Source organism: Aristolochia californica, unplaced genomic scaffold, assembly GCF_029961685.1.
Source record: "Aristolochia californica isolate CCGP_79_NKW_82.1479 unplaced genomic scaffold, dmAriCali1.0.hap1 SCAF_9, whole genome shotgun sequence".
Taxonomy (NCBI): domain Eukaryota; kingdom Viridiplantae; phylum Streptophyta; class Magnoliopsida; order Piperales; family Aristolochiaceae; genus Aristolochia; species Aristolochia californica.
Window position 1 is genome coordinate 30,347,389 of NW_027182290.1, and position 14,035 is coordinate 30,361,423.

General features: G+C 37.9%; 2 protein-coding genes across 7 annotated transcripts; one reads left to right on the forward strand and one right to left on the reverse strand.

Moving 5' to 3' along the window:
- Positions 1-786: 786 nt before the first annotated feature.
- Positions 787-7,731, forward strand: LOC137940034 (casein kinase 1-like protein HD16). 4 transcript variants are annotated; one of them, XR_011110308.1, is made up of 18 exons: positions 787-1,459; positions 2,168-2,305; positions 2,389-2,462; positions 2,690-2,759; positions 2,870-2,925; positions 3,043-3,114; positions 3,272-3,366; positions 3,452-3,518; positions 3,606-3,735; positions 3,837-4,055; positions 4,153-4,295; positions 4,385-4,559; positions 4,700-4,790; positions 4,868-5,025; positions 5,119-5,307; positions 5,399-5,759; positions 5,854-6,752; positions 6,859-7,731. XR_011110308.1 is itself a non-coding variant. In XM_068784937.1 (17 exons), the coding sequence occupies exons 2-17, from the start codon at positions 1,142-1,144 to the stop codon at positions 5,456-5,458; spliced, it is 2,055 nt and encodes a 684-aa protein (XP_068641038.1). In that variant the 5' UTR covers positions 787-1,018; positions 1,096-1,141; the 3' UTR covers positions 5,459-5,824. The 4 variants fall into 4 exon arrangements, 3 of the variants coding, with proteins under 3 accessions (XP_068641038.1, XP_068641037.1, XP_068641039.1); XM_068784937.1 differs by lacking the exons at positions 5,854-6,752; positions 6,859-7,731 and having other exon boundaries at positions 787-1,018; positions 1,096-1,459; positions 5,399-5,824; XM_068784936.1 differs by lacking the exons at positions 5,854-6,752; positions 6,859-7,731 and having other exon boundaries at positions 5,399-5,824.
- Positions 7,732-8,191: 460 nt separating this feature from the next.
- Positions 8,192-13,974, reverse strand: LOC137941910 (protein SAWADEE HOMEODOMAIN HOMOLOG 1-like). Of its 3 annotated transcripts, none has more exons than XM_068787525.1 (9): positions 13,832-13,974; positions 12,395-12,480; positions 12,213-12,258; positions 11,974-12,139; positions 11,192-11,255; positions 9,190-9,241; positions 8,792-8,935; positions 8,591-8,710; positions 8,192-8,482 (listed from the first exon to the last, which is right to left on the reverse strand). In XM_068787525.1, the coding sequence occupies exons 1-9, from the start codon at positions 13,883-13,885 to the stop codon at positions 8,438-8,440; spliced, it is 777 nt and encodes a 258-aa protein (XP_068643626.1). In that variant the 5' UTR covers positions 13,886-13,974; the 3' UTR covers positions 8,192-8,437. The 3 variants fall into 3 exon arrangements, with proteins under 3 accessions (XP_068643626.1, XP_068643625.1, XP_068643624.1); XM_068787524.1 differs by having other exon boundaries at positions 11,192-11,303; XM_068787523.1 differs by having other exon boundaries at positions 11,192-11,324.
- Positions 13,975-14,035: the final 61 nt, after the last annotated feature.

Here is a 14,035-nt window from a genome sequence, read left to right on the forward strand (position 1 = left end):
CAAATAAAATAAATCAAACCAAGGTATGCATATCAAGGAAGGTCAATTTATTGAAGAGACTTTGGCAGCAGCGGGATTTGATTCAAGTCTCACTTGGTTTTGAAGACTACTAGATATGAGCTCTGAAAGAAGAAAAAAAGTGAGAAAATTTATATTATTTAGGTTATGTTTGGAACATAGAAAGTGAAAAGAAAAATAAAATAAAATAAATTAAGTTTATTTTCTCTTGTTAGGATGCTCATGAATAATAAGAGAGAAAATAAAAAAAAGAAAGAGTTCCTCTTTTTTGGATGTACAAGGAAAATTGAAAAGAAAAGAAAATTATACAAGCCTAAGGACTAAATTATTTTATTTTATTTTTAATCAAATTTAACAAGTTAATTCGGTTGAATCTTAGGTCTCAAAATCAATGGTTGGTTGGTGTAAGACTCTTTTCACCAGCAAAATTTTCGAAAAGTTACCGCCGGTCGGCGATGGCAAATCGAATTGTAGTTTAACCGCAGGGGCACAAGAGGGAAGGCGTAAGGCATTCACGTGACAGGTAACGGCTCTTCATCGAATACAATGGGTACTGCCGTAATTCCATTCCGGTTGTCTCATACACGTACAGTAGAAAATTGTCTCTTTTGCAAGCCTTCAATTGTGCTTGCGAATTAAAAGGCAATTACTTTTCTGTGTCCTCTTTTTTTTGAGTGCCGTGGCTCCCGATAAAATTGTAGAGGTAGGTTTTAACTTTTAACCGAGTCAGATCAGCCGAATCTACTAATACTTACGACACAAATTGAAATACTGCTGTTCGTACCCTTCTTTCCCAGTTGTGTTCTCTACTAGCGTATCTCGCTGCCTGGCATCTGCTTCCAAACCCGCCCCAAATTTCATCGAAAATTTTATTTGAAACCCTAGTCTTCTCTCTTGACCTTTCTTTCTCGAATTTTCCGAGTCCTCTCTCTCGATTTTCGATTGATCTTTTCTGCCAGATTGGGCGGTGAAACAGCCTTAATTTTGAATCCTTCTTTCGGTACTTCATTTTCCCCTATTTTTCTTTTTTTTTGTTCTTTTTTCCAGTCGTGACGGTTAATCGACATCGCGCTCTAGGTTGGGAAAAGCTGGGTTTAGAGCTATGAGATTTGATGGATGAAGGATGCCGGTACTGCGTAGCGGCGCACGGAGAGGCCGTGCACAACAGCAGCCGGTAGTGGTGGAGGCCGAGAGAGTGAACGCTCCAAATCGACGGCGACGGACGGCCAAAAACAATCAGAAGGATCCGATCGATGAGAATATAGTGAGGGATTGCGGTACGCCTACTAGATCTTGTGAGGCCAGGTTCTCGGAGCGCGCCGGAGAGTTTCAGGAAGAGGTTGGGGAGAAAAACATGGATGACTACGATAGTGGTGCGAAGAGTGCTGATAAGGTCGCTGTTGCAGAAGATGAGGGAAGCACCCTCCCGCTCCCTGAAAAGGTTGTTTCTTTTTGTTCAGTTACAATATCATTCTTGCGCCGTTATTACATTGTGGTTTTCTTCAAGTTTGCTTCACTGGATTTCCTTTCTATCTTTGGGGTTGAGCTCGCTCGTTCATTTCCCACATGTGCATGTGGTTGACTTCGGTTTACTGGGGCAAAGGAGCAAATTCATGATGATCCTGTCTTGGTCAATTTCTTCTTGCTATATTGTTGTTGTCGATGATCGTTTTTTTTTTTTAGTTTGAACTGTTTTCTTCTTGTTCAAAGCTAATCGGATTCGTAGCATGTAAGAAAGAGTTATATCGGTATCAAGGATATTCCGGTCCTCCTTTCTGAAATCTATCTGTAAATGTCATGCTTTGCCTTCAGTTTGTGGGTTCCGATTCTCTCTGAAATCTATCTGTGAATGTTAAGCTCTACCTTCATTGTGTGGATTTTGATTTTTGCTTACATTCTCATCCTTCCCACTTGTTTGAAATTTATTGCGAGTCTTGTTCATCAAATTTATCTCATATTTTTTCACATTTAATCATTTTTTACCAGTACAGCTGCTTCTAGTGTTACGGTTGTACGTTTTTCATTGGAGTTGTTTATCTGTTATATTGAACAAAATTTTGCCTCGCATGGACACCTCTTTAAGTTCACCATTTTTCTCTATTTTTTGTCCTTGTAACCTTCATTTAGAGCGTGAGTTGCTTTATTGCAGGTCCAAGTTGGTGGTTCTCCGATGTACAGAATTGAAAGAAAGCTTGGGAAGGGAGGTTTTGGACAAGTTTATGTTGGTCGTCGCATTTCTCCTCCTCCTGGTGGTATAGAGAGGACTACTGGGCCAGGTGCAGTAGAGGTGAGATACCTTTTGGGTGATGATGTTTTTTAATTGAATATTTTTTTACTATGAAATGCCTAATTATTTCTGTATTTCTCTAGGTGGCTTTAAAGTTCGAGCATAGGACCAGCAAAGGTTGCAATTATGGCCCCCCTTATGAGTGGCAAGTTTACAAGTAAGTTAATTTTCTTTTTTTCTACTTTATACAAATCTGTGGAGAAAAATGAAATGTGTCGCCTTATTTCAAGTCATGGTGCCCTACCAATAAGTAGGATGAAGTATGCTTATTTAACCAAGCAAGGAAGATGTCTATCTGCTGTTTAGATTTTACCTTTTTTCTTCTACTTTTTAGCTGTCTATCTCAATATCCCTTTTGTATTATATGTGCTTCTGATCCTGCAGCACCTTGGGTGGTAGTCATGGTGTGCCTCGTGCTCATTTCAAGGGGCGTCAAGGGGATTACTATGTCATGGTATTTAAACTGAATGTTTTTTAGATTATCCTCAATTCTTTGGTGGACCCTTCTTCTTTTCATTTTTAAATCTCTTATTATTGGAGTACACAAATGGCATAATTATCCAGGTTATGGATATGTTGGGACCCAGCCTCTGGGACGTGTGGAATAACAACTCTCACACGTAGGTTCTATTGCAGTATTATCCTTTTGCAGCTTGAAGTTCTTGAAGTTTTACATCATAATATATATTGTTTTTTTGCTCCTCTGAAGTTCTAATCCTGTATTTCTTTGTCTGCAGGATGTCTGTTGAGATGGTTGCATGTATTGCTATTGAAGCAATATCAATATTGGAGAAAATGCATTCTAGAGGGTTGGTGACTTTCTTCTACCCAATCTCAAACACTTATATCCTTTGCATGTCATTTGTAAATCATTAACCATTCTTCAACCACCATTTAAAAAAAAAAAATCATGAAGGCATCAAGAGTTAATTGTAAACTGAAAGATGACTTACTGGAACTGTTCAGTTATGTGCATGGGGATGTAAAGCCAGAGAATTTTTTGCTTGGACCCCCCGGGACACCCGATGAGAAGAAGCTCTTCCTTGTTGACCTTGGATTAGGTATGTTATTGTGAATTTATTGTTTGGCTTTCAGAAAGTGGTACATGCAATATCTCACGATCTTGGGGATTTGTTTCACTATCAGCCACTAGGTGGAAAGACAGTTCAACTGGCCACCATGTTGAGTATGATCAGCGACCAGATGTCTTCAGGTAACTTCTATAGGTGATCTCAGAAACATTTACATGGTGTTTGAGGTCTCATATTGAGAAAATAATTTGATGCTTCGGATGTTGCAGAGGAACTGTTCGCTATGCAAGTGTGCATGCTCACCTTGGAAGAACTGGAAGCAGGAGAGATGACTTGGAGTCGCTTGCTTACACCCTTATTTTTCTTCTTCGTGGCCGTCTCCCCTGGCAAGGATATCAGGTAAGACAAATTTAAATTTGTCTGTTAGATATTCTGGGCTTGGTTATATTGGTACTTGTTTGCTTTTGTCTCAAGTCTTACAATTTTCAATTCTCTCACAGGGTGAGAATAAAGGATTCCTTGTCTGCAAGAAAAAGATGGCTACATCCCCTGAGACTTTATGTTGCTTTTGCCCTGTGCCATTCAGGCAGTTTGTTGAATATGTTGTCAACTTGAAATTTGATGAGGAACCAAACTATGCAAAGTATATTTCACTATTTGATGGGATTGTGGGTCCTAACCCTGATATACGACCGATCAACACTGATGGTGCTCAGAAGGTAGTTGTTAGGTCTTTTTTTTTTTTTTTCCTTCACTCAAATGATGGAGATAAGTTTAGATGTAGATAGATCTAATGTGTGGTTATGTGCTGTAAAGCTTATATATCAGGTTGGTCACAAGAGGGCCCGTCTAAGTATCGATGAGGAGGACGACGAGCAACCTAAGAAGAAGGTTCGAATGGGGATGCCTGCAACACAGTGGATTAGTGTGTACAATGCTCGGAGACCAATGAAGCAGAGGTGGAAATTGCCTGGACCAAACTTCTTTTAATGTGTTTGTTTTAGACAAGCTATGTCATACTCATGCACTCTAGCTTTTTTTGTTTCAGGTACCATTATAATGTTGCAGATGCAAGACTTCAACAGCACATTGAGAAGGGGAATGAGGATGGACTATTTATTAGTAGTGTAGCATCATGTACAAACCTGTGGGCTCTCATCATGGATGCTGGTACTGGTTTTACAGCGCAAGTTTATGAGCTCTCTCCTTATTTTCTTCACAAAGTGAGTATATTTTAGTTTTTATTAAAGTTTGTGGAAAAGAGCAAGTTGCTAGTCCTATATTAAGTACATCTTGCTGATTCCATTCTGTTTTTATCATGCTCAACATCTTATTCAACAACTTGTCTGGCTATGTTTTGAAGGAATGGATAATGGAGCAGTGGGAGAAGAACTATTACATTAGTGCAATAGCTGGAGCTAACAATGGGAGTTCCCTGGTAGTGATGTCAAAAGGTGGTAACAACATTTGCACTGCCACCTTACTTTATTATGCTTCGTACACTAATTTCTTTTTTTGTTTATGACTGCAGGTACACAGTATGCACAGCAGTCATACAAAGTTAGTGACTCATTTCCATTTAAGTGGATCAACAAAAAATGGAGAGAGGGGTTCTTTGTCACATCCATGGCAACTGCAGGAAGTCGATGGGGAGTTGTCATGTCTCGCAATGCAGGATTCTCAGATCAGGTTTCTGTTTGATTATCATAGCCTTAGAACTGTTTGTATAACACAGCTGTTTAAAGCAGTATGGTTGGACTCTTTCTAAGTTAATCTCTTCAGGTGGTGGAGCTCGATTTTCTGTATCCAAGTGAAGGTATCCATCGACGATGGGACAGTGGTTATCGTATAACTGCAACTGCTGCAACATGGGATCAAGCTGCTCTTGTGCTTAGTGTACCAAGAAGAAAGCCAGCAGATGAGACACAGGAAACACTTCGAACATCAGCATTTCCTAGTGCACATGTAAAGGTGTTACTTGGCCTTGGCCTTGGACTTTATTGCATTTGTCTGTAATGTGATCTTTTGTTGGGTACTTATGGTTTTACTTTTATGCTTGCAGGAGAAGTGGGGGAAAAATCTGTATATTGCATCAGTTTGTTATGGCCGAACAGTTTCTTAATCTTCTTTCAACTCTCTGAGGGATGTGCACTAACACCACTGGAGATATATATCTATACATTGGCCAATCATGTAGCATCTACTATTTCTAGCTGCTGCTGTTTTTGATAGTGGGGGGTGTAACATCTCATTTTGCAAGCCAAACTGCTCGTTGTGGACTGGGATGAGAGAAATTTTTAATGTGCAAGCATTACTTGTTAGAACCATTATCCATACATCTCACGTATCAGCTACCAACTAACTCTGCAATGTCAAAATGTCAAAGTGTGTGAAGAGGCTCGAATTCAAGAAAAAAGGGGATGGTGGGCATCCGTACTTCTTGTTAAGTTTGTATAGAGTTGAATAATCAATTACTTGATTGAAACAATATTATGTCTATTTTGTTCAATGCTTTAGGCAGCTGATGGGAGGTATTGAAGTCTATAACATACAGCTTTGCGCGACTTATTGATTGTTGGTTCGAGGCAATTGGTTGTCAAATCCTGTCAGATTTGTGCCAGATTTCATGGGCTATTTCCACATTCGGCTCTTGGGTCTGAGGCAAGTCTGACAAACACGAGGGAAAGCCCCTTATTTATGCTGTTTGCCATTTTCTTTGGTCTATTTGACACTAATCCATACTAAACTTTCTTATCTCCAATTATTTGTTCCTATACTGCTGCATTTGTTCCTGGCTGGATGTGCATGGAAAAATAGAAGCAAACATGCAGCATGACTTGCCGGTGATGCAGGAGTTTGACTGATACCCTTATGAATGTTGTAAATCCTGAACTCAGATACTTGTCAAATTACATGATGTGTTTGTTTGTCTTTCCACAATGATTTGAAATGTGGGATGGCTCACATTCCTTCAGTTTTTTGAGGGTTGTGTAAGTTGCAGTGACTATTTACTGTCATCTCCCATTAGACTACACTTGTATGGTAGCCAGAAGTTCTATAATTGCATTCTGGCAGTTTCTTATTTGTGTTTATTTTGTCGTTCATGGACTTCGAAATTGAATTGAGTTAAAAGTCAAGTCAGGAAGCCTTTTTAAACTGAAGCTATACTTTTGTGTAAGGTTGAAACAGTGTCTGTTAATATCGGTTGTCAGGAAAGGTTTCATCAGCTATTATATCATGTTTCCATACTTTGAGAGGATGCACTCCGTGAGTGAATCACATTTTCAACAAGTTGTAAGACTTAAGTCAGAGGAGGATGGGTTCTTGTGAACAACAGTTAGATTGTCCAAGTTCCCTCAAGAACAGAGAGATCTTCTAGTTGTATGGTGCAGATTCCAGGAAGTTAGAAATATGATGTAAGATGCAGGTGGAATCATTGTTTCCTCTTTACGAGTTCAACCTTTTTATTCAGTGGTTGTCACATTATTCAACAGTTCTGTTTCATTTCTTCCCTCGTTTCAGGTCTGCTGGCGGACGCTTGCACTTTGAAGAAGAGGCAAGTTATCTTTTGTTATTGTTGTCATTACTCACTCAGCCGAATAGGTCAGTGACATGAGTTTCGTTGTGTAAGTTATCTGCTGCCAGATGACTGGTATGCACATGCTGGAAAGGTCTACAGTTTTTTCGATTTTCCTGAACTAGGATACGATTTGATACTGGTATGATACCCCCGTGAAAGCCTGGTTTATGAAGTGATAATTGCTGGAGGCAAGCTGGCATCTTCCGCAACCCTGTTGTGTAAAATTTATAGATCACAAATTTGCTGTAGTTGAAAATTTTCTTTGTGACAGGGGTTGGTGTCAGTAATAATAATACGGAAGTGACCAAGATCAGAATATTACTGCATCACCGAATTTCTAGAAAGCTTGAACACGAGTGCGTGTTTCTTGTGATCAGAAGTTTCTATGGCCCATGAAGTGGCAGCAGGCATGACAGCTATTTGCAGTAAACATCCACTACGAGTTATGTGCTCCAATGGGTGAACATCGTAATATGTTAGACTATCGGTATCCAAGGATGGTCGTTTTTTCTCTGAGAAGAAAACTCGCGTACAGGAATACAGGATTTTTAGAGATGAGATGCAGGTGACGATTTTGGATCTGGTAAACATCTGAAAGTACGATGGCGGCGAAGGAATCCTGTTCTCTTGCTGAAGCTTGAGAATCGGTCACTCTTCGAAAGAGGGAAGCTTTAAAATACTCGGCACTTTAGATCTCTTAGGTTTCTCTTTCTGAAGGGGATTTGTCATATACGCCACTGAAGTTATTATTGGGAACACTGAACTAAATTCTATAAAATAGTTACTATGTTTTAAATAGTGGTGAATAATGACTTAGTATTGATGCGAATCTTCCAGTTTTTTTTTTTCATCTTTGTCCTACATTTACGCTCATTATTAGAGTCCATTTTTTCATTTCAAATGGTCGGTAAAGATTTCTGTTCTTTTTGTAAATTTTTCCTTTTTCTGTTTTTTCTCCAGAAACTTATCATCTTTTCAGACGTGCTAACTCGATTTCAGTGCAAATATACTTGGGTTTCAAAGTCATACTTGGTTTTGAGATTGAGATATTGAGATATGTGCTTACAGTTTTAGTGGGACAGCATTCATTTTTAGCAATTCTCTTTTAAAATGATGAAATTCATATTTATGAATAAATATTTGTGGAAGTTCTCTATTTGTTCTTTGTAAACAAAAACACGAGAAAACGAATGAAAAGAGAATTGTTTCTCAACTTCAAATTTTTAAAAAGAAAATTAGTAAAAAATAGTTTGATATTGTTATCATTTACTTCCTTCATAGTCTGATGCTACAGACTTTTTATTTACCATTAGGATTCCCAATTCTGATGATCTACATTGATCTACATGCTCAAAGTCAATTTTGGACCTAGCTTCGAGAAGACATCTTCTATTCAGACATCATTCCAATTGAAGATTCCTTACGAGAAATAAACATCTTGAACAAAGCCATATCACCAACTGATTCCAGTTTTCTATGTCTGATTCTTCGCCATTCAAAAAGCACTTTCAAGAGCCAAAATCAATTGGTTGGCCTACGACAAATTCTTCTAAGAGGAACTTTCTCCTGTTATTCAAAAGAAAAAAACAAAACAACAAAGAAGCATAAGCGAGAGTGCCTGATACATAAGCGTTCATAAAAATAAGAATAATTGAAAGAATGCAAAATAGTTACCTCAGCTAGATCATGATCATATCGAATCAAGAAGATGCACCTACAACCCCTTATATCATGAGCTCTCCTCTGAATTTGCAAAATATGTGCATCATAATGGGTGGCATGATCCCTTCTTTCCTGAGCGCTAACGGCAGTGAGACATTTGGAGAACAATGAAGAACTTGCCAAAAAGTTCAGAGAGAGATCTCAACAACTAACTTGAAAACAGAGGACGCGATCTCCCACAGCAACCTTCCGACATTCTGGAGGCTCTAAAGGAAGGGAACGCTTGCGAACAGCTGTTTTGATGTTAACCCACTCGTCTTCTTCTGCACCAAACCCAACAAATCTTACACGCACTTCCTGTAGGGAAAAATTGAGGGGAGAGAGAGAGACAAACAGACAGACAGATGAAGGTATTTAATTGGACAGAGCCAAAGAAGATTAAAATCACAAAATTCCACGTATAATAATTGGGTACTTGCATTATATAAAAACAAAGAGGAAAGTAGAAGATTTGGTAATTAAGACAAATCTGACAAAAAAATAAACATCATAAACTAAGAAAACGGAATTGCATAATCTTTCAAAAAGGAAAGTGAAAGAGACATCCATACAGGTTCACCCGAATGAAGCACTCTATGTGCAAGGAAGGTTTCAACATCATACCTGCAATTAGTATAAGTGATGTCAAGAATGGTTTTTGTCTAAATTTTGATCTCACACCCAACATAGCCCAAAATTTTTAGGTAGAGCCCCAACACACCCAACAGACATCAAGCAGTCCCTTAATATGGTCATTTAGGTAACTTTCAATTCCACCAAACACAGCAATAGTTACAAATCAGAATGGATTACCAGGTAGATAAGTTTCCAAATATAATTGTCAGTTTCACAGAAAATAGTTGATGTCTCACTTAAAATAAAGCAATGAAGAACAAGGGGTGTCTAAAGGAAATCAACGCAAACAGTAAGAAGAATATTTGCTCATAAGTATTAGAGAAGTTGAAATGAAGTGAAAGGTCCAAACAATACTTGTTCATAAGTTTCCACCCAACACAGCAATATAACACAGATCAGAATGGATTACCAGCTAGATAAGTTTCCAAAGATAATTATCAGTTTCCATAGAAAGATTAAATATCTCACTTCAATAAAACAATAAAAAACAAGGGATGTCTAAAGGAAATCATTGCAAACAGTAAGAAGAACATTTGCTCCTAAGTATTAGAGAAGTTGAAATGAGATGAAAGGTCCAACTATACAAGACTTTCAGGAAAACTAGAATATCTTATGTCTGAAGCAAACCAATTCTATACAGCTTTATCAAGTCAATCGTTTCAAAACTGGCTGCTAAATTTTTATGACCCATTACCTGGAGAATGCTATCCATAGGACTTTAAGAGAGGTACCACAGAAGCATCATAAAAGAAACTATGAAATGAAATGGAATTGAAGTATCAGCAGAAGATTCCATCCAGATATTAGTTTGCTTTGGAACAACTTGAGCAAATCATTAGGTGCACACAATTTAGGGTTAGCCAATACCACCTAACACTACGAGTCTCTTCATGCCAAATCATATCAAGAGTGCCAATAGCGCCTAACAGTATGAAGCTCTTCACGCCAAATCATGGCAATAGTGCCAATTGGTTGCCCATACACCCCTAATCTATGAAGTAGAGCACGAATATTGACCAAGGGTAATAGCTACATTGGAAGAGACATATCTGCCTGCAGTCAACTGCTATCATTCAAACACTTGAGTATGCTCAATAAGTAAACATGCAAAGGAAGAGGCCAAAAAACAATCAAAACAAACTTTCGAGAAAAAAAAAACTATACTTCTCAGAAGCATACCAGATAAGAAGGATGTGATCCTACTTTTTATTTTTATTTTCTAGATTTGAATGGAAGAGATTCAGGAAAAAATTGAATGGAGGAAAGGGTTGATGTAGATTGTTATTTTGATGAAACAAGGGCTGATAACAATTTTAATTTTCACATCTAGCATTTTCCAAATTTTCCCTTAACATATATAACTTTAAATTCAATCAGTGAAACATCACGAGCCAAGTTAAAAATAATCAGGGTAGTTTTATTCTAACTTAAGCATTACAAAGAGTGAAACATACACTCAAATATCTGATGGCACTACACTTGACAAGGGGAAATCCTCCTGATGTACTCCACCCATTTCAGTCACTGGGATTCTGCAGACATTAAGCACCAGGCTCTCCTTCATGATAATCTATCCTGGTTGCATCTCAAAGACCTTGGTTGTAGGACTCAGTCATCATCGATTAAGTGTATGAAAGAGAGAATCTTCCCTAGAGCTTCCTTCAGATTTAAGACAAAACTGTGGACCTTATAATCAAGTGTATCTTGAACCTATAGTAATCCATTGGAGGATCTCAGAGCCCGTGTTTGGTGCCCACTAGGGCTTTTCTTTTTCATTTTGTATCAACATCTCCTTCAGGAGAACTTGAACACAGACATACAACCTTTCTTGTTATTTTAGAAAAGAAAAGATGATTCACAGAAAAAACTAAAAACTGCATGAAAAACAAAATTACAGGAAGCAAAACACATAGAAAAGCCTGAAAAATTATAGCTCACCATGCCCCATCTTTTGTTGATCTGGCTTCAAACTCTAACTTAAATATGTCTTGTACCTTCTCCCCTATTTTCAAAATCCAGTATGAGTACCAAAAGACATGCTTCCTTTTCTCTATAACAGCCAAATCAAGAACTTTGGCATAAAAGACAAAAATAAGTTAGAAGTAAGATACTAATTAGAATTCAAACTACCCCCATTATACATGATTTGCAGTAAAAACAACAAATATAAATAATTAAGTGATTAAACAGGCATGTATCTTGTGTTCTAGATGTTTAAAAATAAAATATTTGAAAAAAAACTTTTTCTATCAATTCTTTTTTCTGAACTTCCCATATGAACTAACAAGCGGTGCACAAAGTAGAAAAATGAAGGATGATAGTAATTGTCAGAAACATAATTTCCTGACAAAATATCCAGCATCCAAGTACACAAAAACAAATTGAAAACTGAGAGGAAGAGGAGGGAAGCCTCATTTTTCTCCTCCAGGTTGACCAAATGATGGATTTGGCACACAATGACAATGATGACAATGAAAACCATTGCCTGTGACTATGATGATGAACCCCATTCACCCCCTCTCATTTATTCCCCAATAAACCAAGACTTTAGAAAGGAAAGTGACATTTTTTTATGGAACTCCACTCACAGTAACCAAATAAAAAAGGAGCAGCATATATCATAATCAATGACTTGTTGCACCTAGAGACATGTAAATATATCAACAGTGTGAATCACCAATAACAGACCAGTTAATATCTCAATCTATGTCATACACAACCTTTGACCATGTTTGAATAACTCTCTGGAGCAGTTGAACTTTCAGGTGCACTATTTGACTGATCATCGTTTGAGGGTACAAATTCTTCTTTTTCTGTTGACACAACTGGAGTGGAAGAAATTTGGCTTTCCTTTTCTAGCCTTTTGCACTGAAACCAGTTCTCAACCTGAAAAATGACATCAGAAACACCTGAGTACAAATATCTGAAACAAAAAAAGTCCCAGCAGGGCTCAACAAACCTGTTCCCATTGTAGAGCGGCCTTCCCAGAGTGGCCTGAATTAAGACTGTTCGGCAATTTAAGGCAGGGGAAGAAGAATCATAGTGAGACATGACAAAAAAATAACAATCTGGAGGAAAGCACTGGACTATAATTCATAAAACAACAAATGACCAGAAAAATGAACCTATCCTATATCTCACTTGAATTTTTTGGTAACCTTCTCATAGAAATTTTGGCTCAAAGATTGATCAACTGCTTCAACAAATAACTTCTCCATTTGCTCAATCTGGGTTGCAGACAATCAAATAAGTGCAATTCCCAAAAAGGATACATATTGAAACACCTGAGAGAGAGAGAGAGAGAGAGAGAGGAGGGGAAGGGGCAAAAGAAATTGAAGATAAGAGACCCGACAAATTTTTCATTCTTCACAAAAGATGCCAGGTTTAATGATAGAAAGATCACGGAAAACAGGTTTCATATAATACATACACTAACACTATATAGAAGGACACAAACCTGATATACAGAAAACTCATACAAAGAAAACGCATGCATGTGAATTAGAGCCATGTCAGGTTCTTCTGTGCCTTCGAGGGCTAGTGTAGCAAAAAATCTAATTGGAGGCCACCCAATTTTAGATGTTTCTAAGCAGACAAAACATATGAATCAGCAGCTGGACAGATTTTAACCTTATAGCTCTTGACTTGTATTCTTGTTTTAATCAATAAAAAATTCTCACTAGTTTATATTTGGTTGTCCTTGCAACTTTTCTTTCTTTACATGATTTTGCTGCGCATCTCTCTTCCCTTTCAAATCATATCTCATGCATTTCTCACTATTTCACTTGTAATTGGATTTCCAATTTAGCCACTTAGGTTTGTCTTTAAAATTCAAATAATAAACAATGCTCATAATTCCAGGCCAGGAAAGGAATAACCTCATAGCACTTCACTGTCACCACCTCCTATCCCATCTGAGCCTCTCTTTTCTTGTTCTTTTGTAAGTTTTTGTTCCTAACCTCTTGTCGGTCCTTGTTTGTGCATTCTCCCCAGGGGCTATCTCTTGATGAATCCTCTCTTCTCATTTGTGATAAAAATAAAAAATAAAATTCAAACAGCAATGTCTATCATACCCATAACTTCTGCCTGTATTCACCCTTTTATATGCTTCATCTCCAAAGACACTCACTGGAGATAAGTTGCATCAATTAAGAAAAGGGAAACAAAAAGAATTGAAAGCTTTGTGAAGTGGTAGTGTGCAATCCTCCATATGATAGACTAATAGAAATAAATCCCAACCTGCACTTTCCAGGAGGTCCCCTTGCTACATTCTAGGTTCAAACCACAATAAGCTCTTTGTAACTTTGGCCTCTTCGTTTGCTAATCTTATAAATACTACCGAACTTTTTTTATAGCCAGACTGAGGCGGGCTAGTTCTTAATAAATGCTCGGGATAATCTCAAAGAAAGAGACATTCCTACGAATCAAACTATAATACGTATAATTTGCTCCACTAACACATACAAATCCTTCACTGGCAGATAGCCTCAGTCTAGCATGTCTAAGTTGAGAAGACCCCTAAATCAACAATTTCTTCAAATTGTCACCAATACATAGTATATAGGAGAGAAGGTTCACCTCCGATTGCTTGAAACAGGAACCCTCCTTTTTTCCGAGCCGCACACGACCCATTTGTTCCCCGCCAATGAAATATGAAGAGTTCAGACACCGGAGGGAATCTTTGGGAGAGACGCTCCAGTAAATAGTTCTTTGTTTTTATCAGTGTCTGAAACAAAAGAAACCAACGCAACGCCCCAGAGAGAGAAAGACAGAGGGCCTTAC

Bases quoted from the DNA above. Each gene is read 5' to 3' on its own strand.
- LOC137940034 (XM_068784936.1), top strand. From the start codon at position 1,142: ATGCCGGTACTGCGTAGCGGCGCACGGAGAGGCCGTGCACAACAGCAG. The intron at 2,926-3,042 runs GTAGGTTCTATT...CTTTGTCTGCAG, and splicing joins TGGAATAACAACTCTCACAC to GATGTCTGTTGAGATGGTTG. The intron at 5,308-5,398 runs GTGTTACTTGGC...TTATGCTTGCAG, and splicing joins TTCCTAGTGCACATGTAAAG to GAGAAGTGGGGGAAAAATCT.
- LOC137941910 (XM_068787523.1), bottom strand. From the start codon at position 13,885: ATGGGTCGTGTGCGGCTCGGAAAAAAGGAGGGTTCCTGTTTCAAGCAA. The intron at 11,325-11,973 runs GTTGTGTATGAC...TTTATGCCAAAG, and splicing joins TTATTCAAACATGGTCAAAG to TTCTTGATTTGGCTGTTATA. The intron at 8,483-8,590 runs GTAACTATTTTG...TTTGAATAACAG, and splicing joins ATGATCATGATCTAGCTGAG to GAGAAAGTTCCTCTTAGAAG.